We start from the raw sequence: 25638 nt of genomic DNA on the forward strand, positions 1-25638 counted from the left end.
CATCAGATGGAGATGCGGAATCTCGGCGTAGTGGAGCAAATCTGTTTTGCACTTTGATAGTTTGTTGTACGGGATGTTTGCTGTTGGTCTTTCCTTTAGCAGCTGACCACGGCTGTGTCCTGCTCTGCATTGGAGTAGAGGAGGAGGAGGATGGTAGTGCTGGCCAGCCGGTAGCATCAGAGATCTCCGGGTGGACGGTTCTTCCTGTTATGGACGGTTCTTCCAAAGCTTTGTTTCTAACATACTGTATTGCTTATATTCAGTTTTAAAAGTACAACAGGCTGTTAAAATCTACTTGTTTAACACGTGAATGCACTGCTCAGTGTGTGAATATGTTTGTCTGTGTCTCGCAGCTATGAAAGCTGACCGTAAACGTCTAAAAGTGGAGAAAGCGGACCTGGTGAGTCAGATGCAGCAGTTGTACACAACACTGGAGAGCAGAGAAGAGCAGCTGCGAGAATTCATACGCAACTACGACCAACACCGAAAGGTAACGCCGGCCCAGCCCGTTTGATCAGTATTAGCTTGTTGCAGATACATATTTACTGGTTAATATATTGGCCAATCAGAAATTACAGAGACAAAATACAGAGTCATGTTTGAAAAAGGGGTCTCCAAAATACATGGCCATCAAAGAATGCGAAACATTTTATAAGCAGTATATGAAAGTTTAGGAAATTGTTTATAAAAGACTATAAGCAGATATCCATCAGATCTACAGTTTATCCATATCAGATATATGAGTGTATATTAATGTATCCTCCTGAGGGCACTAATAAACAGAGGCTGCTGTATAACACGCTGACGGAAAATTAAATTTAAAGCAACATTATGTAACTTCCAGGAGAAAAATAGTTAGCAATTGAGTCTCATCCCCCGATCGTTAAATATGATGCTTTGGGTTGGTGTCCAACCGGAGCTACCAAACCAAAGCACTTAACTATCTTTCTCCAGGAAGTTACATGTTGTTGCTTTAAAGTGGAACAAAGAAAAGTCCACTGATGTCTCATTATCAGATTTTTTAAAACTCAAACACTCTAACAGTATCTGCCTCAATCCAGTATCGCTGTCAGCCTGTGCTGTACTGCCAAGCCTGCTGCAACGACAATAACATCAGTAAAATCCCAGGGCACCAGTTAAAAAGTGGTGGAGACGTGTTACTTTAGCAGCAACACAAACTGCGCAATTTCAAGAGGAAAAAGGGAGGAGACATTAGAAACTACTTAAGCAAGCAGCACTGGACTGTAAGTCAATGTTTTACAGCGGAAAAAGGGCATATAAGAAGCACTAATGTTGGCAAGCTATTAAATCAGTCCATTATTTTAAAATATGTGCTGCTCACATAGATTATTTAACAGTAAAAGTTTTCCTTCACATGTTGCAGACTGCTGCTTAGTTTATATTATACATGTCCGCAGCATCCCGAGTGTAAATGACACCTATGCTAAAATAATTTGTCTCTTCGTGTCATCGTGTATCCAACTTTTTAAAAAAAGCCCAACTTTTCAAATAGATTATAACAGAATGTAGCTGTGAAACGCTCCTTGACTCAGATTTGGAGCTCCATTCATCGTTCAGAGTGAGTTTGGCAGGGATTAACCACGTCTTTGTGTGTCTGTTTACTTCAGGAGAGTGAGGATGCAGTGAAAGCTCTGGCAAAGGAGAAGGACATGCTGGAGAGGGAGAAGTGGGACCTGAGGAGGCAGACCAAAGAAGCCACAGAACAGGCCAACATCCTGCGTTCTCAGATGGACATGAAGGAGAACCGTGTCAAAGAACTGGAGGCCGAGCTCACCATGGTGAGTCATGAAATGGATGCAGTCGTAACTTTGTTTGTATTACCGCAACGAGCACAATGGTGTCACCTTAGCGTCGTTATCTGGTGTCATAAATGCAAACAAGGTGTGGGTTTGCAATCCTGCCGCTGTATTCACATCAGTTCAAAAACACGCGGTAAGCCGCTCTGCGATATATCCTCATCCCTTCCTGCTCTCAAAGCATTAAGTCTTCCTCCGGGCTGAGGAAGAAATTCATGCCTTTTTTCTGTGTTGCTGTGTCGGTCCCTCCGAGGTACAGTTGTCACTCTGTGTGTCATTAATCTCTCTCCTCCCTCGGCAACTCGCAACCACCCACAGATCCTCACATCAAGCGGCATCACAGATCAGATTTGTTGGTACATCAGTGCCAGAGCTGCATCGCTGTCAAGCAACCGAGCCACAAAATATATTTCAACCTTCTTTTTCTATCCTTCACTCCTCTATTTAAAAATCTCATTGTTTTCCACTGTTTTCTTTACCACTCAATTGACTGTGAATGCCCTTTCAGAGGCTTCCAATAATTAAATCCTGTGAAAACCATTGAGAATGTATAGTTTTGGCATAGAAATTGACAATTTTTCAGATGCGGTATGAAAGCATTGGCTGTTGGCTAACTTCAAAGGATAAAGCTGCTGTTATTCAATATTTATATGTCGTCGACAATCCTATGAAAAGACCAAAACCAATGGTGTGTTTGTCCGTCTCTTTCTTGCTGTGGCAGGCTTGAAATATAAAGTTTAATCTTCTCTTTTATAATAATAAAGGCACGATAATGTCCTGAAACAGCTGGGCACTGTAGTTTTCAGCAAACATCACTCCACCAGCAGTAAATAGAGTATCTGTTGGGAGCTTTAATGTGGATTAATACACATTTGGTGCTCCTGTGAGTATTTACAGAACGAACACACTTGAATGTGAGACTTAATGTGAGACTCAGAATAAACTACAGTATTTGTCCATTGTAGTAAATGAACATGTCACCCAGTGTAGCATTGTGGCTCAGTCACATGTTTTTAATAGTCTTTGCACAACAATGGAGCTCTATAATACAGAGGATAAGCTAAATCAAGCTATTGCTACACCAACAATACTTGTAGGATCAGTTGGTCCTTACATGGGATTTGTTGACACTTAGAAAAATATAATAGTGATCGCTTGTACTTTAAATAGACAGATCTTGTATTTAGTTGTGTAGTGTTGTGAGCACTAGACCTGCAATGACTAGTTGATAATTTGATTAGTCGATGGAAAAAAATAAATAATTGGCAGTTATTTTGATAATAGATCATTTCAGTGATTTGGTCAAGCAAAAATGTCAAACATTTGCTGGTTCCAGCTTCTTAAATATAAGGATTTGCTGTTTCACTTTGTTATTTATGTTCATTATATTCATTATATTATGGCTAACAAAAAGGTGAGGAACCAAACGCAGACACAGAGGCAGGTTCAACAACAAAAAGTGAGTTTTAATGATGAGCTGAAAACCAAAGTCCAGCAAACGAATAACAAAATAAAAGCAACAAGTATAAATCAGACAGTTAAACAGTAATAATGCAGCAGACGCAGGACAGAAACAAACAGACTGACAGTGTGAGGGGAAAAGACAGGCATGAATACACAGAGACTAATTAACAAATGAAATGCAGGTGAAGAGGACAAAAGGTGGGAAAAGGACAAAGAGAGGAAGTGAAAAGTAAACAACTTTGTGACACATAAGAACAGAAAAACAGGAAACTAAACCAAAAACAATAAATAAAGAGTTTAGTGGGGTTTGGACAGTTGGTTGGACAAAATAAGCAATTTTAAGACGTCACATTTGAAACTTTTTGAAACCAGAGAAATAATTACAAAAATAAAAACACGTGTATCTATGTATGTTTGTTTTACCAGCTCGTGCTCAGGTTCTGTTTCTCGTGTGTTTCCCAGGCGAAGCAGTCTCTAGCCACCCTGACAAAAGACGTACCTAAGCGGCACTCATTGGCCATGCCTACGGAGCCCGTAGTGAACGGGAGTCAGGAGTGGGTGATGCAGGCCGACCTGCCGCTCACTGCCGCCATCCGTCAGAGCCAACAGACCCTCTACCACGGACACACCACGGATAGACAGGGTAGGCTCTCTCATCTGCTCCGCCTCTCAGTCTCTGCGCTGCTTGGTGTTGCTTTTACAGACTCAACATACTAACAGAGGGTTTCCTGGAGGTTTCTCAAACTAACTCCGGGGACTTGTCAACTGTGTCAATATATCTGTGTGTATGTATTCTGTGTGTGGTACATCCAGCTGTGGTCAGGATCAGCCCCTGCCACTCTCGCCAGCCCTCCGTCATCTCGGACGCCTCGGCGGCTGACGGGGACCGCTCTTCCACGCCCAGCGACATCAACTCACCTCGTCACCGGACGCACTCCCTCTGCAATGTAAGAGCTGCCTGGCCCCCTCGACCAAGTAATCACACCTCCACACTTTTCTATAAGTACCTCCCACCTCTTTGTCCTCTCCTGTTTGTGTCTGTCCCTCTGTTCTGTCGGCCTGCTGGGTGTCAGCCTGCCTGCGTGCTGGTGGTGGTGGTGATGTTATTTTGCATTTAACTCATTTTAAAGTAGTAGTTTGACATTTTGGAAAATATGTTTATTCGCTTTCTTTCTGAGAGTTAGATGAGAAGATTGACACAACTCTTATATTGTTTGCTAAGTATGAAACTACAGCCACTACGCAGTTAGTTTAGCTTTGGCAATAAGACTGGAAACGTGGAAACAACTAGCCTGGCTCTGTCAAAAGACAACAAAGTCCACCTACAAGCACCTCTGGAGCCTCTTAATTAGCACATTGTATCTCATTAGTTTAATGAGTACAAAATGATGTGGTTTATGGGGGTTTATGTACTGGACTAATCATGTGTTTCCATTTTCTGTTACTTTATAATTACCTCACTGGATTTCAGAGGCAAATATTATACTTTTTACTACAGTACGTTTATTTGACAACTTGAGCTGCTAGCGTCTTTGGAGATTTAATTAATCATACAAAATACAACAAACACGTTGTAATTTTATGATATTATAGATTTAGATAAAACTGTATTGATCCTTGATGGGAAAATCACAAGCTAGCCAGCAGATAAACTGTATTAAGTCATTAAAGCAGCTTTACAACATTACAGCGATGAACACATCGATGCACTCATACTTGTGATTTTGTACTTCTACTAGTAAAAATTTAAATGCATGAATTTTTCTTGTAATAATAATAATAGTAGTAGTAGTAGTAGTAGTAGTAGTGTAGAGTATTTCTACGCTGTGGTATTGCTAGTTTACTTCATTAAAAGATCTCAGTACTTAATCCTCCTCTGGTTGACTTACTAGTATCATGGATGGATTACTGAATAGGCTCACTCGATACTGTGCACTTAAAACAACAATGATGCAGCGGCATCGTCTTGGGCCCCTTCCAGTTTTTCATGTCTTGCTCCTTGTAGGAGGGATGGGGAGGGGGGGTTTACTTATCTGTGCCCAGGGGCCCATTTTCACGTAAAAATACATCACATCCACTTTCCATGGATTGAGTTATTTTATTGGGATAGTTTATTATTGTCCGGGAGAACCCAGGTTTAAAAGTTGAGTCTATTTTTACTCATTTCAGAAATACTACCCTGCATGGGATCCTTTCACATCAGGACAGACCCAGGCTAGCCTTTCCACCTGTTTCCAGGCTTTATGCAAAGCTAAGCCACCTGGCTGATGATAGCAGCTTCATATTTACTGTACAGACATGTTTCCCACCTGACTCTGAGAAAGAAAGTGAAACATTTCTCAAAACGTCAACTACTGCTTTAACTGTGTGAGAGGACAAACCTAAACTTCCTGTCTCCTCTGCCCCGCTCAGTCCATGGAGGACCTGGAGGACCAGAAGCGTAAGAAGAAGAAGGAGAAGATGACTCTGGGATCCCTGTCGCGAGTGTTCGCTCGGGGCAAGCAGCGCAAGTCACTGGACCCCGGCCTGTTTGATGGTACAGCCACCCCTGATTATTACATAGAGGAGGATGCCGACTGGTGATGCTGAGAGTGTGAATGTGTGTGTGTGTGCGTGCGTGTTGAATTTGTGTGGATATCCACCTGGCTTTAACTGTGTGTAAAGAGTGTTTGGAGTGTGGTTTTGTCTGGAGCGGGGAGGGAGGGTAAATTTTAAAAGAAAAGCCTAAAAGAGACTGCTATCCCCATAAATGTACAGTATATTACCCTTACATTGTATGTTTGTAAATTAGATATATATTTATAGATGTACATGTATGCATATGTATATATGTTTACATGCATATAAATATATACATGGGGTTATTATTATGTGTAGACATGTTTATGCTGTATTATCTTTCAAATGTCTTAATGTTTTATGTTTTTTTATAACTGGAGACTTGAAGGACTGCTGTTCATATGTAAATAGGAGTTATTGTGAAACTAGTGTTTTTACTGTAAATGTCATCTGGCTTTTGTTACTTTACAGTTGCTTTTATCATGCTTTGCAGCTTTGATTTCCAAGTTTTTTTTTCTTAACCTCAGTCTTACTCGGCCCATTTCTTATTATGAAAGAGGAGATATTACGTGATCGGCTTCAAAAATGGATCTCTCGGCCACATTCTGTTGTTTTAAATCGCTTACTGACAGGAAAAACACTACTTCGTCATCATGTTTATTGTATAAATGCTGGCTCACAGTATGTGCGGGTAAAACAAATCACGGTGTGAGCAGCGGGGAGTTTTTTATCATGAAGGGCACCTCATCGATTTTATTCTTGAAAGTGATATTCTCATTTATGACTGGCCATCACGGGTCAGTCATCCTTAAAAAATGTAATTGCACAGACCTGAATGCACAAACAAAAAATGAACAGATATGCATAGAGGCGCGCTGCTCGTCTGCTGTCAAAACCATGTGCAAGTGCCAAAGTTTATACACTCATCTTTAGGAAATCTGCGCCTCATTCTGTCACTGTTAGCGCGCTAGCCTCGTAGCATTGTTTATGTCTGACTCATTTCTTACTGAGAGCGTTCTAACATGTGCCAACATGTGACGAAGGAATGTGCATGTTCCCTCTGTGTTGCTTTGGTTAGATGTCCATTCATCGCCAGTCAAATTAATAATCTCCACAATCCTGTGTTGCTCCTGTGTTGCCTTTTCCCTTTACCGAGTTATCTCTCCTTGCATTATGAATGCACGGTCCCTCTTTATTTTTATTTTATTTTGCTGTTTTTGCTTTCTGTAGAATCCCTCCTCATTTCTTGCAAATGTGGCTCTATTAATTCTATGTTTAATGCTTTGTAATTTAGGAGATGTTCCATAAAAGATTAAATCTATTGAAGTATTTTATTTAAAAAAGAAAAGACAAACAAGAGTTAACTTCAAATATTTATCTGCCGCAGTTGTTGCGGCCAGATGTCGAGGAGGTTTTAGCATTTTCAAAATGAATTATAATTGAAATGAAATCTTATTTTAAAAATAAAACTAGTAACTGAATACATCCTATGTGGCAGTTTTCTGTTCCATGAGTAATCTTGTTCTTGTGTCCCAGTCTAACGTGTCTCTCCCTCTCCTCCTGCCATTTTATAATGGCAACTGTCTCCTGCCAGTGAGTAACTCCTCATCTGTGATTACCAGCTGTCTGTTTCTACACTCTGGGGATTATTCATATCACTCAGGTCCACTGGAAAAAAATCAAGTTTGTGTCATTTTTTTTTTTTCTTTTTTCGTGGAAACTCTTTTGAAAGAGATGGTGGACTTTGCATGAAGCATTTTTGTCAGCATGTGGGGACGAATCAGGGAAACACGCAGAGTTCATCCTGGATACGTCGGTTCAGTATGAATCAGTGTTTTCCTGTTGAGATGGGCGGTCAATGGGTAGGAGCATGACGTTTTATGAATAATCCCTGTGTCTCTAATGGTCTAAAGTCCCCCTCATAATCATCAGGTAGCTACTGAAGTATTTTAACAACTTTACTAAACTTTTTACTGTAGTTTTAGAGCTCACCAGACTACTGCACCCTCATTAAAGAAATACGTGTGTTGTATATCTTCACCACTTCAGGTTTAGATGCACTGAAACACTTCATTTTGTTTATTTCTTCAAATAAACCTTGTTAGTCCTGTAGCTCACAGGAAGTGTAGCTCATTTGAATTATTTTGGCTCCATCTAGTGGCCATATAGTTGAACTTCATGTCAATATTGGACAATAGAAAGGGTTGAGACGACTTTTCATCCAGTTGGCTGACGACTCTGGCTTGATTGAAATCAGTAAACACAAGAAGAAGCCAGAAAAGCAAAAACATTATGATATTTTAATGTAACGTCCAGTTTGTTGTGATTACAGACTGATGTCGAGGTGTATTTTTGATGAAAACACCACACATCTGTCGCCAGATTAGTCATTTTTTTGATTTTCATATCCCCTCTGACCCTGAACCCCCTCCTGTATGCCACACCATAACTTCTCCTGACCAATCCAGACTCTGACAGCCTCACACAGCAGAGCCTGTCTGATGGAGAGGAGCAGCTGGACCGCCTCCAGCAGGCGGAGATCACTCGAAACACATGCATGTCGCTGTGGAGGGCAGGTGCAGTCCAGGCCTGGCTGGAGGTTGTCATGGGAATGCCCATGTACATGCGAGCCTGCTCTGAAAACGTCAAAAGTGGCAAGGTACACCTTTGGCACGAGCTGTTCTGATGCTGTTTGTTTGCTGGTGTGATGATTTCAGCAGATGGGTATATTCAGATGTTGTTCGTGCTTTGATAGAGAACTGGATTTCTGTTCTTTAGGTGCTGCTCGGCCTGACAGATGAGGACTTAGAGCTAGGTCTGGGTATCAGTAACCCCATTCATCGAAGGAAGCTAAGATTGGCCATTGAGGATTACAGGAGAGCTGAAGGGGACCAAGGGTGAGAAGGAGTTAACAAAACAAAAAGTTAAAACTTCTTAAAGTTTAACATTACTGATCAGCAGTGGAAGGTAACAAACTGCCAGGGATGGATTTTTATGGATTACATGCAAATCTGTTTGGGAAATCAGATTACATAAAGTAGATTACTATAATCAATCCAGATTACATTTGAAAAATTGGGTAATTATAGTTACATTGTCAAGGATAACCTGATTACATTTTTGAAGACGTATTTAACACATGACATTTTTTGGAAACAGCTTCCCACAAGTTGTAAAACACACACAGCACACTGGTGGTTTGTGCCAGTACTGTTTTTTTTATGGGTAATTTGATTTGATCAGCTGTAAGTCTGAATATGCAACATGCATTTTACTTGCACTGAAAATGTTTTGAGATGGTTAAAGGGAACAAAACAATGTTTGTGGAACTCAGATCTTTGCATAAAAATGCAAATAAAATAGAAAATGTGATTATTTTTTAAAAGTATGATGTATTTGTGCATTTTAAGCCACCCAACAGTATATAGTTGAAGTTACCTCCACATGGAGCAGCTGTAACTGTAAAATGCTACTTGCATATTAATGTATAAATAACAATAATCCAATAATATAATACATAACAGTACTTACTTTTGACACTGTACATTTTTCTAATAGCCTCATAAATCAAAATCTTCTTCCACCACTGCTGATGCGAGGTATCTAATCATCTTTTTAGACTATCAAAAGCGTCTGAGATGGACCATCACTGGGTGTCAACGTCCTGGCTGAGTGACGTGGGTTTGCCTCAATACTCGCAGACCTTCCAGACTCATTTAGTGGACGGCCGAGTGCTCAACTCTCTGAGCCGCCGAGACCTGGAAAGATTCCTCAACATCAGCGACCAGTACCACCAGACCAGTCTGCTGCTGGCAATCCAGCTCCTGCAGATCCTCAGTTTCGACAAAGAGGTCAGATTACAGATCGAAACTTACACGATGATAGTGATCAACAGTTGCTCCTCAGCCGCTCCACAAAGTTTTACTTGACTGCACTCACTAAACTGCATGTGATGTCCATTATTATGCACCATAGCTTGAGGCACACATTATCTCAGCAGGCCCTCATCCTTCCCTGACCTCTCTCTGTGCCACATTAGTTCTAGCGCAGTTATCTGTGTGTTGTGTTGTTTGCAGGCCCTGCAGGCACGGCGGGTAAAATGTGAGCACCAAGACCGGGACCCCATTGTTTGGACATGTCACAGAGTAATGAAGTGGATCAGAGACATAGACCTCAAGGTGGGTGGGAGGTCAGTGACGGTATTCCCCTTTGCTCTGGAGATTTCTGGGCCAGATTGCAACCAGATACCACCACAACTAGACTCCCTCGAAAAATAATGATAGCTTTGTTGCTTTGGTGCCTCACCACTGTTGTAAGAATAGAGGGGAAAAAAAACTTGTATATACATAGAAACGTGAGAAAACAGTGTTTTTCTGGATCCATGATGACTGATACTACCAGTCCTCAGTTTTCAGTAACCCCAATCTGTAGATGGAGTCTGACTTCACTTTTCTCTGCTGCCGTTGTGTTGTGCTCCTCAGGAGTATGCAGACAATCTTCAGGGTAAAGGGATCCATGGAGCTCTGATGGCTCTGGACCCGTCCTTTGACACAGATGTCATGGCCAAAGCCCTGGGGATCCCCAGCAACAAACACATGCTGCACCGGCACCTGTACGAAGAGATGAAATCACTGGCCGTCCCTCACAGGTAGATTAAAACCCTTCGACTCTTGTTGCAACAAGTGGTTCTGTTCTACGATATTAAAGCACGTCCTCTCGCGTTATTTTTTTTAGTTTTGTTTTATTTTAGATATGATTATAGAATTAAACTTAAACATCATGCACATAAATGAATGTGTCTTATGTGTTTACAGCAGTCCAGAGCAGGTTGCTGAGGTTATCGGCTCCTCTTCACCTGTGGCTATTAACCGCTTTACTGAGGAGAGAGTGTCCATGAGAAGACCAATCAAGGTATCATTTCATTTCACAACTTTACATTGGTGTCCTCGTGGTGTTGTGTTCTAAGACATGTACCAGCTGAGTGCAGAGTCCCTGGTTTGACTCAGGCTGGGTGTCTTTGTAGCATCTCTTCTCTCAAGGCATTTCAGGTCACATTTTGTGGTACTGCACTTCTGGAAAAACTTCTTTGACTATCTCTTGGAGTGCCCCGCCGCCCTACTCTGCTTCTGATTGGTTGCCTTAGTTAGTCGGGTTGGAAAATGAATCTAAAGCAGTTTCATGTCAGCTGATAATATCAGACTCAAAGCCCAATGTCTCATCCTGGATTGCCTTTTCATTTTTCCAGAGTCCGCTGAGGTTACGTGCAAACAGCCACTCTGCAGAACGAGGTCTGGGCTTCCACGGCAGCTGCGGCTCTCTGCCCAGAGAGGCCCGCGTTCAGGCCATTCCTCGGGCCAAAGGCAGCCCGATGCACACCTTCAAGAGTGTTGAAATCACCAACGTCTGAACCGGCCGCAGCCATCCGCATCGCTCATGTCGTTACAATTGTTTACATTGTTATTGTATTATAGATGTTTACTACTGAGAGTGACCTACACTCAGATACGCTGGACTTTTAGGAGGAAGGTGTCTTAAAGGGGTTGTTCCACCTCATTTATTGAGTCATACATATTATTATTTTGGTAAATATAAGAATAACAAATACTGAACAGAGACCTGATGGGAGATGACTTTTTTGGACAGTGACTTTTGTTTTTTTCCAGATACATTTTATATTATTAGTTTGTAGAAGGCTTAAAATAACTGAACACAATGTTGTTCTCCTCTGATGCCTTATATGAAATTGGTCTCACAGCACTGTTGTTTACTGCTTTTCTCTCTCCAGTTTCTAATGTGTGTTTTTCCTCGTTGCACATGTAAGTAATTGAATAATTCAGCTTGAGGTAAAAGGAAAAAAAAGTCATGATAACTTTCACTGTAGAGATACAGCCTCTGAACTGTGACACGTCAGCAGCCCTACATTCATGAGTGCGATGTTGTTTCCAGCTCATATCAGTTCCTCCACCTCCCCCGACCCTCTCCTTTGTCATCATAATTATTTTGTTACTATAATAAATGGTATACCATAGCTTGAAACTACATTTAAAGAAATTTGGAGATCTGGTGGAGCTAAATGTGGCACCAAAATTGCCAAGAGGTCCAATTTTTATGAAACTTCGAGCACATCAGACATTCAGACAATCTTTAATATGAATTCTGTTCTTTTGAAAATTGATAAAATCTTCTTCTTATTAGTGTTATATAATATTTTCGTAGGTATTCACTTAAAGGTCCAATGTGTAAGAAACGGCCAGAATTTTAGTTAAAACATTCAGAAAATCGGCTAACATTATCAAAATCTAAAGAAATATCAGTTGTGACATTTTTTCAAAGACGTCTATGTGTTGGAGGTGTTGTAGAGATGAAGTTAGCATGCTAAGGAGCTAGCTCCGGTCTGCCCTGTCTGATAATACCACTTTGTACCTCAGGAGGGAGGTGATAGAGGTTTCCTCTGGTAGATTTATGCGAGCTGAAAATGTTTGAGTTTTTAGTCAAACAAGCACAATGGGCTCACACATTTACGGAAGCCCTAAAGGGCCATGCATTCATACATTTTATTTCCTCCGTTTTCCCGTGATAACAAGTTAATTTCATTTGTTTTCTCGAGATCTCGAGTTATAATCTCGAAATAACAACTGCCGTTTTCCCGAGATAACAGGATAATTAATTTGAGATCTTGAGAAAACAAAACGATAGTGTAGTGTATTAAATCATTGCAGGAGACATCATTCAGTGTAGCAATGTCAGAGGAGCAGGAGCATATCGATCACCACGTCACATATCTTTTCAATCAAGGCCTGACACAGGCTGAAATAGCATTATGCCTTGCTATTACAGATAATATACACATTAGTGTGCTTAATCTAAAAAGATGGTTAGCACGGCTTCAGCTATATCGGCGGCGCAATCTAAGTGAGCCTGATGTCGTCGTTAACTACATAGCTGACCAGCTACGAGGTCCCGGGCGTCTCCATAATCTCAGGCCTATCATATCACAGTCATTATTTAGAGATCGCAAATTAATTATATCGTTATCTCGGGAAAACAAAGTTTCATTATCTCGAGATCTCGAGCAAATTATCCCGTTATCTCGGGAAAACAGCAGTTGTTATTTTGAGGTAATAACTTGAGATCTCGAGAAAACAAGTGAAATTAACTCGTTATCGTGGGAAAACGGAGGAAATAAAATGTGTGAATGCATGGCCCTTTAGGGCTTCTGTACACATTTTTAAGAACGAAAATATTTTCCTTCTTAAACAGAAAAATACAACCACCTTCTGAATTCAGGCCAATTCTTGCACATTCCACCTTTCAGTTGTTTTCTTCTGACTGTCACTGTTGCTAAAACTTTTATTAACAAATAACAAATAAATATGTAGATAAAAATGCAGTTGAATGTTGAGTTTTGAAAGTGAAAATGTATAAAAGAAATTCAAGCCAATGGCCTCTACTGTTTATACTGTATAAGCACTGAAGAAAAGGCAATACTGTTACTGGTAATGTGCGCTCAATTGAGATAATGTAATGATATATTTTGTACAGTTTAATCGTGTTTTGTAACACACAGCTGTGTGCAAGTTGCCGTTCTTGAGCATGAAAACACACATTTGAAATGTCACACTGTGCAGCTGAAAGCCGGAGGTTAATACAAATAGTAGAAAACTGGTTTGTCTGCCACTTTCTGGGCGTCTCCTCGTCTCACTGAGAGACAAGTGGTTTGAGCGCGAAGATTAGACCAGTTCAAACCTGCATGGAGACAGAAGGGAAGGACTCGAACTGTGTTTGTCTGATGACATGTTTCTGTCCAGCTGTCAGAGCCTCTCGTGTGCGCCATTAAAGGTGAAATACTGACAACAGCTGTTTGCATTATAGGCCTGTTGCTGTTGTTTTTTCAAAACATATGTATTAAAATCTCTGTTCACACACTGACTAAGGATATAATAACTTTATTAGTGAGACTTCACTTATCATCCTGAGACAGTTTTGGAAATATGTGCCTGTATCATAGTTCGTAATTTTACCCTCTGTCACACTGGCTTCTGTAATAGCTTGTTAAAATCAAAATACCTGTTTGTATTATTCTCCCTAAGTTTGAGTGATTTACTTTTCCTTTTAAAAAAATGTGGCTTTGTTATGTTTAAAATGAGTCTGACACACACTCATATCTTAAAGCTGCCCAGTACGGCCATGTTGAGATTAACTTTAAGGAAGATTAAAATGCAAAAGCTAAACTAAAATTAACATATGAACTGTTGTGATATTGTTTTACTCAAGATCATCAGGTTATTAACACGCTGCCGTCTGAGCTGAACAGGCGGGGGGTTGATGACCCCCTCAGGGGGGGTAATGAGGGCACATCCGGGGATCGAACCACTGACCTTTTAGTTCTCCAACATTCAGTCTAAAGGCGTTCACTGCCCCTGTAGTGAGGCTACTGCCATCTCAGCTGTCTGCTAAGCGACAACATGTAAGCCCATTTTCATTTCTTGGAAACAGAAGTTGACTGTAGTGTAACTGTAGTACAAATGTCAATTTTTTTGTCACTTTAAGGACTTCGTGTACATTTTGTCTTATAAGCTTAGTAGCTACTGTACACAGTCATTAGAGGTGAAATGCAATGTGACTACTGCAAATTAATGCAGTTTAAGACATTTTTTCAAGCAAAAATATAAATGATGACCTGGTTCCAGCTTCTCAGCTGTGAGGTTTTTTCTGCATTTCTTTGTCTTAGAACAATTTGCAATTTGATGATGTTAGGCTCTGGACTATTTATTTTTTGGTGGTTTTGGTGATATTTCATTGACCAAACTGATTAATAGAGAAAATAAAAGACAGAATACTCACATCCTTGACATCCTTGTTACAGCAATAATAATAAGTATATACATCATAATAAGAATAATAAGAATAAGAAAAATACAGCCCGACTGATACATCAGTTGGCCAATGTTATCGGCTGATATTGGCCTATCACAGACAGATTGGTATCAGCGTTCATGTTGTCCGATACGCAGCAAAGACACAATTCAGAAAAGGCTACTTTTTTTTTTTGTTTAATTTTAATTTAAGTTTAATTTTTCAATTCCCAGTGAAGTTTACTGTTTCAGTGCACAAATGTTATTTCAGACAATAAAGTTTATTGTCCAACTGGAAAACATCTTGCCTCCATTACACATGTTTGATAACCATTTTTGAGGGATTGTTGCAAAAAATGTGGGTATTCTGCCCGATATATCAATATCAGAATTTGTATTCCCTAATACAAGGTATTTTTATTATTATTATTATTATTATTATTATTATCTTTTATTTAGAGATTTTATTTTTAGATGTAAATACATTGAGGTTTTTAAAATCTCTTCTCCTTTTATGGCTACTTAAAACTCGTTCACTACAACGCGAGCTATGTTTTACCTTGATATATTAATTATTGATCCACTGCATTAATCTGTTCCGGGTGTGTCCCAGCCCTCAGAGGAAGTGTACCTGCGCGGCGCTAGGACCCAGCGGAAGCAGGTGGCGGTCACTCAGGCAGGAGGACGAGGTGTCGCCGCGGCTGCAGGTTGAACAAAGTTCCTCTGAACTACATTTTCATATCTGCAGCGATAAACATCGCAGGAAAACACAAAGTTTGTGCGACTTTAAAGAACAGAAGTGTGAGTCGACCCGCCGCGTCTATGCCTCCTTCCTCTTCCTCCCTGAGACCTTTCTGAAAACACCTGCGTGATTCAGGTAACTCACCGATGAAGAGGGAAGTCCCTGAGCACTGAGCGGTGAAAAGGTAAGGCCTTCTTCCAGATCACCTTCTCACCAGTATCAGTATGAACTCGTGAACGGCTCATAAATGTGTCTGCATGAGGTGTTTTTAACGGGAGCTGCGTGTGGATGAGTCCTCATGAGGCTCCTGTGAGGTGGACATGTCCTCCTCTCAGCTCCGTCTACTTCACACACGGTCAGAGAGTTGGACGGACACACGAGCGCGCGTTAAAAACACTATCACACCATAATATTTAAATGGATTAGCGGTGAATGTTACCCGTTTAATATGCTGATAGAAACAGCAATTAGACCCGACATTACAACAGGAGGGACAACTTTCCTTTGTAATGCAGGACGTGTACTGATGTCAAACAGGACACACCCATGTCCTATGGCGGACCGAAACTCCCCAAATCAACAATAAAGGAAGGAGAAGGACATGAATGCACCAGAAGTAATATAGAAAATAAAAGTTGGCATTGATTAATTGATAGAAATGTGACATAAATTGTTATTCCTGCTTTTATTTGCCTTTTTTGTATTAATTCAGATATTTATTTACTTTTCCACTTTTTGTTTTAATTTATTCAGGACAACATGTTTACGCCACTCAAGTTAGTTAGGGATATTGAGATATGGGTGCCTATATGCATGCACATGGTTACGCAATAAAAGTCCAATTAAATGTGTCGCATTAAATGAAAAATATTCACAAAACACAAACTCAGATATGTCACAGAATAAACAATCAAGTGAAACACTGAAGTATCCCTAGGTAAATGACCGGTGTGTCTCTCTATTAGTTTCCCTTTGCATTTTCTATTATTTCCTCAAACGTACTATTTATCTGTCAGAGCAGATCCGATAAAGCAACAGTTCTCTTTTTTAATGTAATTGTTCATAAAATAGTGTCCAGTCGTATTCTGGTTTGTGCTGGAATATTGTTTTTATTGTTATTATTATATATTCATGTATTTCCCCCTTTACACTCTACCCTAGTAGTGCCGCTTTTTTTTTATTACCAGTGGCTCTTCATTTTGTTTGTATGTATGTGCACAAAGGCACACAGGCAGATGTGACATTATAAACAGTCCTGTTGAAGGTTTCAGACCATTATGCTGATTGTCGGTGGAAATGTGTAAAGAAGTGTAGCAACGTGCCAACAAAGGCAGCGAAGAAGACGACCTAGCTGGTAAGTGTGTAAGCAGTGCAGCTTTAAAATGCTCAGAAGATGAGCTCTGAAAAGGCAGAAACCACCTCAAGGACACACACAATGCAATTTATTGGTGAGAAATGCTAAATGTAAACAAGTTTGTTTGGCTGTAAGAGAACTCCTCGGTGCTCCTTTAATACGCAAGAAGAAAGGCAGCCGTTAGTAAAGCAGAAGGTCAACATGCAGAGTCACAGAAATCAAAAGCTTGATACTTGGCTGTCACCAGGTTTTGGCTTGATAATGATGCTAATACAGAACATGTGGTTCTGTACATACCGCAAGTCGGTCATGTGCAGCACATCGGCTTTATGTGTGATGAAAACAGGCACCTAAATATTTTGCAATAAAACCAATCAATCGTTTCCTGTTTTATGTCTGAGATTAAACCATGTGTACCAAAGTAGAGATGCACTGATCCAACTGTTTGCTCTCCTCCATACTGGTTTCAGTACCTCATCAAGAGGAATCTACTGATACTGATCTGACACATTTAAAATCTGTGTCATCGTAATCATTTTTTATTTAAGTTAACCTGAGGCAGCAGATCACTGTCGCTCTAAAGACTGTCGGCGGCCCAACATCACTTAATGAATGTGAAACAAAGAAATGTGCCGGAGCTGATTCTTATTCAAACTTGATTAGGGTCCAGCTGAAAGGCCAATAGGGGAAAATAAATTACAAACGCACAATGGTGTCAAAGAGGACAAAAGTAAAAATGTGTGCCTCACAAAGAGAGGACTGTACAGATGTCTCCACAACTGGGATCGGTAGTGTGTAGTGGTGTGTTTGATCCATTTCATGACATGATGAAGCAATGCACATGTTGCACTTAAACAGTTATATTAATGAAAGTGCTGTGAATGATAATGAAGGCTATGGATTGAAGTAAAAATAATAGTTAATAATTTCTGAAATAGGCCGGCACAATAAAGTGGAATCACTCTTACCTAAACTAGATTAATTACCACAGTGTATTGTAAAGCTTAAAGGACGAGTTCACTCACAAATGAACACTCAGTCGTCATCTACTCGACCTCATGATGATTGAAAATCAGGTGAAGTTTCGTAATCCACGAAACATTTCTGGAGCTTCACAGCAAAACAGCATAGATGGGAACTTGTGTCAAAATACAGAGAAAAAACTACGTCTCTGAACGCCCCGAGATCGCATTTTGATTTGAGAAGACGTAATTCAAACCCTGATGCCTGGTCAAGCTTGTTCGGCCACTCTAGACAGGATGCATGCTAACGCTTTTAGCTTAGCAGCTACAGTGAAGATTTCGGCTTTTATCAAAAGGCATGTAATAAACATCTTTACAAATCGATTGTGTATCTCTGAGCATCTAGCGCATCAGATTACGCTGGATGAGCTGTAAGAAGCCATTTTATGTTTTTTCCGTTTTTTTTTTTTACTTTTTTAAAACAAGTCCCCATCTACTGCAGTTGTTCATTGACGTAGCACTGTTTTTTAAACTTCATCAGACTTTCAGTCGGCATTATGGCGACTAGATGATTAAAAAATTTCATTTTTGGGTGAACTCATCCTTTAATATCACACCGAGAATTAGTCAAATAAACTACAGTAATTACTCTCAGTGAAACAACCCTTATAGGTAAAAAATAAAGAAATAAAAACAAATGAAAGGAAACTGCAACGTGTGCACACCGTGTCAGCAGATTAAGTTTTCTCATTGAACTGATGATGCTGAAATTTTTTTTTTACGTCCCTGTTAACTTATTTTTGTAGTTCTCACTGGCGGTCTGCTTGAACTGTTGCACTAAACATCATAATTTTGTGAAATAATAACATGATGCCATCATATCATTACAATATGATTCCACTGAATGTTGACAGCTGATGGCATCGAATTATGACCTTGCACTGCTGTATTTATTCAGTTAATTGAAGATCCTTCAGGCGTGTGCAGACACAGTGTGTGGGCCAGCGTTTACTGTCAATAAGCCTTTAAATTAGCAAAAGCTCAACTGTGGAAATCAAAGTCAAAAGAGGAAACGGCTGCTTCAGTATCACCAGGAAATGTACTGCGATACAGTCATCAACAACATATTCAACAGACTAAGTCACAGCATATCGTTGAAAGTCTGTGAGCTGGAAGTGGCCGCCATATTGTTTCTGTACTGTGAAAAAGGAGGCTGAAAAGCTCACCGGTCATGTAACCCCAATCAAAAATATTTGCTTCGATGGCACAGTCAGCCCAGTTTTATACATGGCAGGGGCCATCTTCCCAGCGGTGAGTTACTTCTTCAACCACTTTTAGACCATTTTAAAATTTTGAACAAGCATCTTAAAATGACGGCCACAGTCGAGTGTTTACCTCCGCTCCGCTCTTCAAACATTGAGGCTCATTGGCTGGATGACAGCTGCATGTGCATATGACAGCAAACAGGTGGATAGTTACGGAGAGGAAAATGTTGCCTGTTGCTGAGCCGGACTTTAAATTAAACAACATGGTTATGGATCCACTCTGCCTCGCTGAAGGTAAAGTGAGTGGTTGCAGTACACACAGCAGCGCAACCTCAACCCTGTTGCTGTCCAGGTGTTGACCAGATGCAGGGCTTTTATGGCCACAGTCTGCTGTTTTTTTTCTGTATTTTAAGAGAGACTTCCTGCAGGATATAATTATTTGCACATCTTTCCAAACACTTGACATTGGCTTTAGTTCATCCAACAGTAGAGCATATTTCACTTGAGGCGATCTGCGATGCCACTGGTGGGTCAGGACCTCCAAAAATCGTATTTCTACTCCACAAACTGATTTGTATTTTCGGACTCTCATTTCACTTCTGTATGGAGCAACACTAGACAGTTTACTCTCCAGGCTTCTAGATATTATTCAAATAAATAAAGTTCTACCACTCTGAGGTATTTTCAGCAACTTTTAGTTTAATAAATAAATAAAATAATCTCACAAAATGTCAAGAAATGAAATAATTTTACACCTACTTTTTACCAAAGAGAAAAAGATAAAACGGGACACTTTCTGAATTCAAGTTTCTTTCTTTTTACCAAACTAAGACGAGCTTAATTACCTCGTTAACTCACCATAAAGCAACCCTCAGTCAAACTCAACATAAACAAAATAAATTCACCAAAGCAGTCAAATAAATCCTCACTAAGATGTGAAAATAGTATGGCTCTACTGATGTCTGCGACACTCTCGCTCCTCTCCCACTGCACAGGTCCCGTGTCCTCTCGCCACCACTGGAGTCAAAGTCCTGGTCATAGCTGCTGTTAATCCCCTCTGTACTGTAGCCCCCATCTTCAAACTGACATCTGTCAGTCTTGGAGTCCCCCTGTGATCTGAGGTCCCAAACAACCAATGATAGAGCAGCAAATATTCTACAAATGACACTTATTTAAAGGGTGACAAGGAGAAAAAAGGGCCTTAATCCACTGTTTTACTGAAGAATTTCTGGATAAATGTATCTAATAAAGTGCGTATAGACATTATGAAAATGGAGACACAGTAGCAGGAACACCTCCGGTCCACCTTTAATTAAAAAGTGATAGATCAACAAGTAATCAGCGCTGACTCACCACCTCGCTAACAGTCTTTTATAATTTATCTAAATCACAATCTGTTCCTGTGTGATTCACTGTACTGTATATTTCACAACGAACGCTGACTAATATGTTTGCATATATTGCAGTCGTGCTGGTAAATACCATCATCATTAACATGATCATTTTTGTGTCGCTCCATTCCTTTGAGTGTGAGTCATTCCTCTCAAAGATACTGTCTCTCAGCTTCGTGTTTGTCATGTTACGACATGTCGACCTTCCACTGCACATCTCCAAACCTGTTTTCTCACCACACTCAACGTTTTATTCTTGATAACCCGTTTCCCTGCTGTCTCATTCCTGTCGCTCAGAAATTTGGCAGATTCTGAACCGTAAAGTAACGTAGATGATGCAGAAAGTCAATCAGGACGCTTGCATTGAGATTTTTGCAGCAATAAAACGCCTCATAGTTTGGCCACGTGGCTCTGCTCACACGTAGAGGATTCTCATGCTGTAAAATAAATGCTGTAACACAGATGGAGGCTGCGAGGTGAAGCAGTGGTGTGACAGGAAGTGTGCTGTCTGTTGAACAGATTGAAATGTATGTACATATACACAGATACAATGATTATCATACTCATTATATTATTATTATCATTATCATACAAACCCAAAATATAATTGTAGCTGCCTTTTAATTCCCTTAGTCTTGGAGGCACAACACACTGTTTTCCCGGACAAAGGTAGTTTTCTTCATCAGTTGTAAGAAAGTGTACTGAATAAAAACCCTCGGTCAAAAAGGTGGAAACTAGCAGAGAACGAGCCACCGATTCACCACAAGAGTTGTCGACTGCCTTCTTGTCTCCTTATTCATGGTCTTTTCTCACTGTGTGTGTCTGTTGCAGTTTGTCCTGCGGGGATGTGTTCCAGTCGGGGTTTATGTGGCGGCAGCGACCGTCCCAACAGATCCTCCAGCTCAGAGGGCACCGGCTCAGGCGCTCACTACGCCCTGTGCGCTCTGGGAGTGGGACTCGTTGCCCTGGGTATTGTCATGATCGTGTGGACTGTGATACCGATGGATGGAGAGAACAACCCGGGCAACTCCACCACATTGAGCGATGATAAAGAAGACGAAAACGACACAGACACCACAAAGTCTTCGACAGTGGCGATGGTGCTGGTTGGAGTCGGGGCAGCCTTGTTGCTTTTATCAATTTGCCTAGGCGTGAGGAGCAAGAGGAACGCACACAACAGAAGTAACCAGCCAGCGGCAGCAGGAGGCCCGCTCATGGACCATGTGGTGGGGCAGGAGGCAGAATCGTAAGTCATCACTTTTCATCTGTTTTATGATTTTTCTCAGCTGTTGTCATTCTGGAATATATTAAGCCACTCTCAATCAATTAATCAATCAAACAAACTTTGACTTATATAGCATGAGCCATACATCAAATGCAACTCCAAGTGCTTAACATAAAAAAGTTCAAGTATTCATTTAGGATTTGAAAAATCTTTACTTAGGTGGCATCTGGTAGTAGCCTTTCCTCCTAAACCGACCCAGGAACAATTGAATGTAAAAGCAACACAGACTGCACCAGTCATCGCTGGGCTTGTTTGATTTATGTACAGCCCTGATTAAAACAACAAACAGAAATGAAACAGAATGTGATAATTTGCAAATCCTCGACATGCTTATTCAGAAGTTAAGGCCAGCAACACGTTTCAAATAAGTTAGTCAAAATAAAAAAAACACCGGTTTGAAAAATGCACAGTCACGTTGTTGAGTATCTGCTGGATGTTTAACTATTGGGGTGTCATGATTTACGGTACTAAATCGCAAATTGATTGAAATTAACTCTAAAAAAACTTAAAAACTACTTAAAAAAAACTTTAAAGACAACACAGCTAGCTACCAGCAGCCTGCAGCTGCACCACCAGAAATGTATCCCATGTGCACGAAGACAAACAGCTCACTGGTGCCAAAGGAAACTTGACAGCGTTGCAGATGCTTCAGAGACGCTTTGACTTCTTTGAGAACAGGGTTTACTCGTGGGGGATGAACTGAAGCGATGATATTGCCAGAGATCCTGTATTGATTTGCTTGGGAAGAGGGTTTACTCGGGACAGGTTTGAGAAACAGAACTTTAGAACAAACTGAATTTCTATCTCTTGCTGTTTACTGTTGAATCCCCGCAGCGTGGGAGAGGAGAGAAGAAAGAGAAGATGACTGGCTGCTCTTTTTAACACGATGCAGGCAAAAATTGTGTCGGGTCCTCTTGGAAAACAGGAGAAAAAAGGGTGATTCTAATGGCAATTCAGGCACCCCAAAAAGGAAAATACGAGGAATTGAATATTATTTAATATATCTACTTTATTGTAGTGGCTAAATCATAAAAAAAAAAAAGCCAAGGTGTTTCACCCATTAGGACTTCATCATGGCTCTGCAGTACTTTTTTGTTGAACTGAATATTATCGAAAACTTCCCTCACCCGTACCTGCACAGTCAAACAGTGGCTATGCACAAATTTTGTACAGTAAGGTACTGTGTATATATATATATATATATATATATATATATATATATATATATATATATATATATATATATATATATATATTGTATAGTTATACATTATAGTCTTGTAAATCTCGACATCTTTCAGGAACATACGTTACTTCTAGCAGTGTTGACACTGTGAACATCCCATTAAAGTACTCTCTACATTATACAGCCATAAAGTGTCCATGGAGATAACAGTAGGAAGACTGAAATAACAATTTTAATGCTGGTAACTGTAGCTGCCAGTATTTTACCATAAGAATTTCTATACAGCACAATACTGTAATATTTGTACAGTAATAAACTGTAGTTGTAGATTACAGTAGGTAAACTGTACAACAGTTTCTGTCTTGTGTTACTCTGCACTTTTTCACTGAGGTTCTTCTGCATTCTTTTGCAGAGCTGTAGACCCGACCACGTTCACTGTGCCGAGCTACGAGGAGGTTGTCGGCACCGGCGACTACCCTGTCCGCAACAGCAACCTTCGCCAAAGCACCTCCCAGCTGCCGTCCTACGAGGACATCATAGCTGCTGTGGAAAACGAGGGAGCAGAGCCCACCAACAACCCCACTGAGGACACCCCTCTGAACGATCAGACACCAGCTCCCGCTCAACCCACCGCAGAGCCCCAGGCCGACCCACCTGGCCTGAGATCAAACCCGAGCCTGCCCGGGCGTAGCACCAGCCGGGCCAGCCGCTTACTGCGGCCCCTCCGGGTGAGGAGGATCAAGTCAGACAAACTGCACCTGAAGGACTTCCGCCTCCAAATCCGCACCCCCACACAGAACCCAGTGACCATCGAGCCCATCACTCCGCCGCCGCAGTATGACAATAAGATGCCTGAGTTACAGCCGGGTAGTGTCTCTGTTCCAGATGAATAAAAATATCCCCGTGTTAAATGGACTAATGAAAACACTTCTGAGAACCCACTTTCAAGGTTGGTGTTAAGTAGGTTAAATGATGCTGCGAGCAGCGCGATGGAGGCCGTGCAGAAATGAGAATATTTCAAGAGAATCTTCATCACGGAGCTTGTGATCGGCATATTTATTCAGTTGTAACGCATAAATAAGTCTGTGTGAAAGGATCTGCCTTTTGTTTTAAGCATTGTCATAACTTATATCAAACATAGGACAACCTGATCTCTTTAACTCCTTCAGTATGTTTTTCACCTTAGCAGGAATAATTATTGTTGCTGTATGTTGGTTCTGATTAGTTGTTGAATTAATTATGGAGATATAAGAAATATGTTGTGTTTTAAAGGGGGAAAAGGGAAACTAATTACCTGGGAGATTTAAAGTGGTATTACATATTATAATATAAATATATCCATAGATTTGTAACTCTGAAGAAAATGCACTGAGGCCAAATATATGACGTATCAGCTGTTTGTTTGTGAGGTTTTTTGTAAGCTGTTTTTTAAAATCTGTTGTGTTCAACAAAGTGGTTCTTGAAAATAACAATGTGTACTGGAAACACTGGGAACATGTATATCTTGTGCCAGTAAAACCAGAAGTACTGAACATTCTGGTAAGGGCTCTGGCACGAAAGACTAAACATGCATTGTTTCGTAGGACTTTTAAAAATGTTTGGACATTTAAACTATCTTGAAATATTTGGTAAAAATAAATGTTTTTTTTTTTCTTTTAGGATCATGTCAAGATTTTATATTATTGTTGAAAATGAGTTTATTCCTCAAAGATCTTCTTAGATGCCAAGAGCAGCAAAAGGAAGCGTTACCTCTGGGTTGGTTGACGCTCCATCTTCTGATGATTTGTCTTGATCGCATGCTGTAAGTTTGATAGAGCTGAATTTGTTGTGAAAGAGATTAATATTGTGTTTGTACCTGCAGTTAATAAAACTGTAACTAACTGTAGACGTATGCTTTGTTCTTTTCTTGATAAACCTTATTAATTGCATTGATTTGTGTGTCTGAACTTACATTGGTTAATATTTGGCGCCCTCCAGTGGTTAAAAAAGGTTAAATAAAAACATAGATAAATGTAAAGCTGGACAGTTGCTCCAGTGTTATTGCATCTAAATAGGTTATCAGCTGAGACTGAATAAGAACAAAAATAGTTGTGCAAGGTGTGAAATAACTGCTGCAGTATGAGTGAGGTGTAAACTGATGAGCCTTTTTACTAATATCAGATGGCTCCTCACTTAGTCGTATTTTATGGACTTTGTATAGGTGTGATATAAAATGTGTAACTAAGTTTTGAAAGACACATATAACCCTTAGATGTCGACGCCATTGAAATATACACTCTTCTGTTAAGTGAAGATGATGATAATGAACGTATTAAAGAAAAACTTAAACAAGAGCTGTTGAAGTTTGTATCATAGATACAAAAGTACAGGGGAGCCCAAACTTTCCCCCTTAATTAGACGGGCAAAGCGGAAACTAAGTGGTTGACTACGGACCAAAAGTAAACACCTATTGTATTGTACAGTGTTGTATTGTTAAAATGTAGAAAGTTTCCAGGATCCCAAGTTCCCTTAAATGACGGACTTCCCTTGCAAAGCGTCTCATTGTCTGCTGTGCTCATACTAAAATAAATTATTCATAATTTCCGATTCTGTATATTTAAAAAGCATTTTTACCTCACAAAAATAAAACGGCATAAACTTTATTACAACTTTTTAAACTCTTGAGAGAATATGACAGAATAAGAAGCACAGAGCATCAACACTTTTTTACTTCAGCTTTCATTTGAGTGAGAATTTATTGTTCTGAGGTCACAGATAA

At 40.2% G+C, this 25638-nt stretch overlaps 2 protein-coding genes across 5 annotated transcripts in view; both read left to right on the forward strand.

The window, feature by feature from the left end:
* Window positions 1-13769, forward strand: part of kaznb (kazrin, periplakin interacting protein b) — a 132622-nt gene extending 118853 nt beyond the window's left edge. For 2 of the 4 annotated variants that reach the window (XM_084349990.1, XM_084349991.1), the window contains 12 exons: window positions 354-490; window positions 1629-1799; window positions 3744-3924; window positions 4095-4228; window positions 5694-5817; window positions 8309-8499; window positions 8619-8737; window positions 9460-9691; window positions 9917-10018; window positions 10322-10488; window positions 10655-10751; window positions 11086-13769. In XM_084349990.1, coding sequence (XP_084206116.1) covers window positions 354-490; window positions 1629-1799; window positions 3744-3924; window positions 4095-4228; window positions 5694-5817; window positions 8309-8499; window positions 8619-8737; window positions 9460-9691; window positions 9917-10018; window positions 10322-10488; window positions 10655-10751; window positions 11086-11247 — 1817 coding nt within the window. In that variant the 3' untranslated portion in view covers window positions 11248-13769. Of the gene's footprint in view, window positions 1-353; window positions 491-1628; window positions 1800-3743; window positions 3925-4094; window positions 4257-5693; window positions 7322-8308; window positions 8500-8618; window positions 8738-9459; window positions 9692-9916; window positions 10019-10321; window positions 10489-10654; window positions 10752-11085 lie in introns of those variants that run through there. The other 2 variants (XM_084349992.1, XM_084349993.1) reach the window with 2 other exon arrangements.
* A 1603-nt stretch (window positions 13770-15372) lies between these two features.
* On the forward strand, window positions 15373-24808 carry tmem51b (transmembrane protein 51b). Its single transcript, XM_084348067.1, has 3 exons — window positions 15373-15621; window positions 21241-21655; window positions 23293-24808. Exons 2-3 carry the CDS (start codon window positions 21255-21257, stop codon window positions 23771-23773), a joined length of 882 nt encoding a protein of 293 aa, XP_084204193.1. The 5' UTR covers window positions 15373-15621; window positions 21241-21254; the 3' UTR covers window positions 23774-24808.
* Window positions 24809-25638: the final 830 nt, after the last annotated feature.

This window comes from Pagrus pagrus (assembly GCF_965226575.1).
Source record: "Pagrus pagrus genome assembly, chromosome: 3".
NCBI lineage: Eukaryota > Metazoa > Chordata > Actinopteri > Spariformes > Sparidae > Pagrus > Pagrus pagrus.

What these genes read in the sequence shown, in the direction of transcription:
- tmem51b (XM_084348067.1), top strand. Translation starts at nt 21,255, where the DNA reads ATGTGTTCCAGTCGGGGTTTATGTGGCGGCAGCGACCGTCCCAACAGA. An exon ending in GTGGGGCAGGAGGCAGAATC is followed by an intron (nt 21,656 to 23,292) that starts GTAAGTCATCAC and finishes ATTCTTTTGCAG; the next exon opens with AGCTGTAGACCCGACCACGT.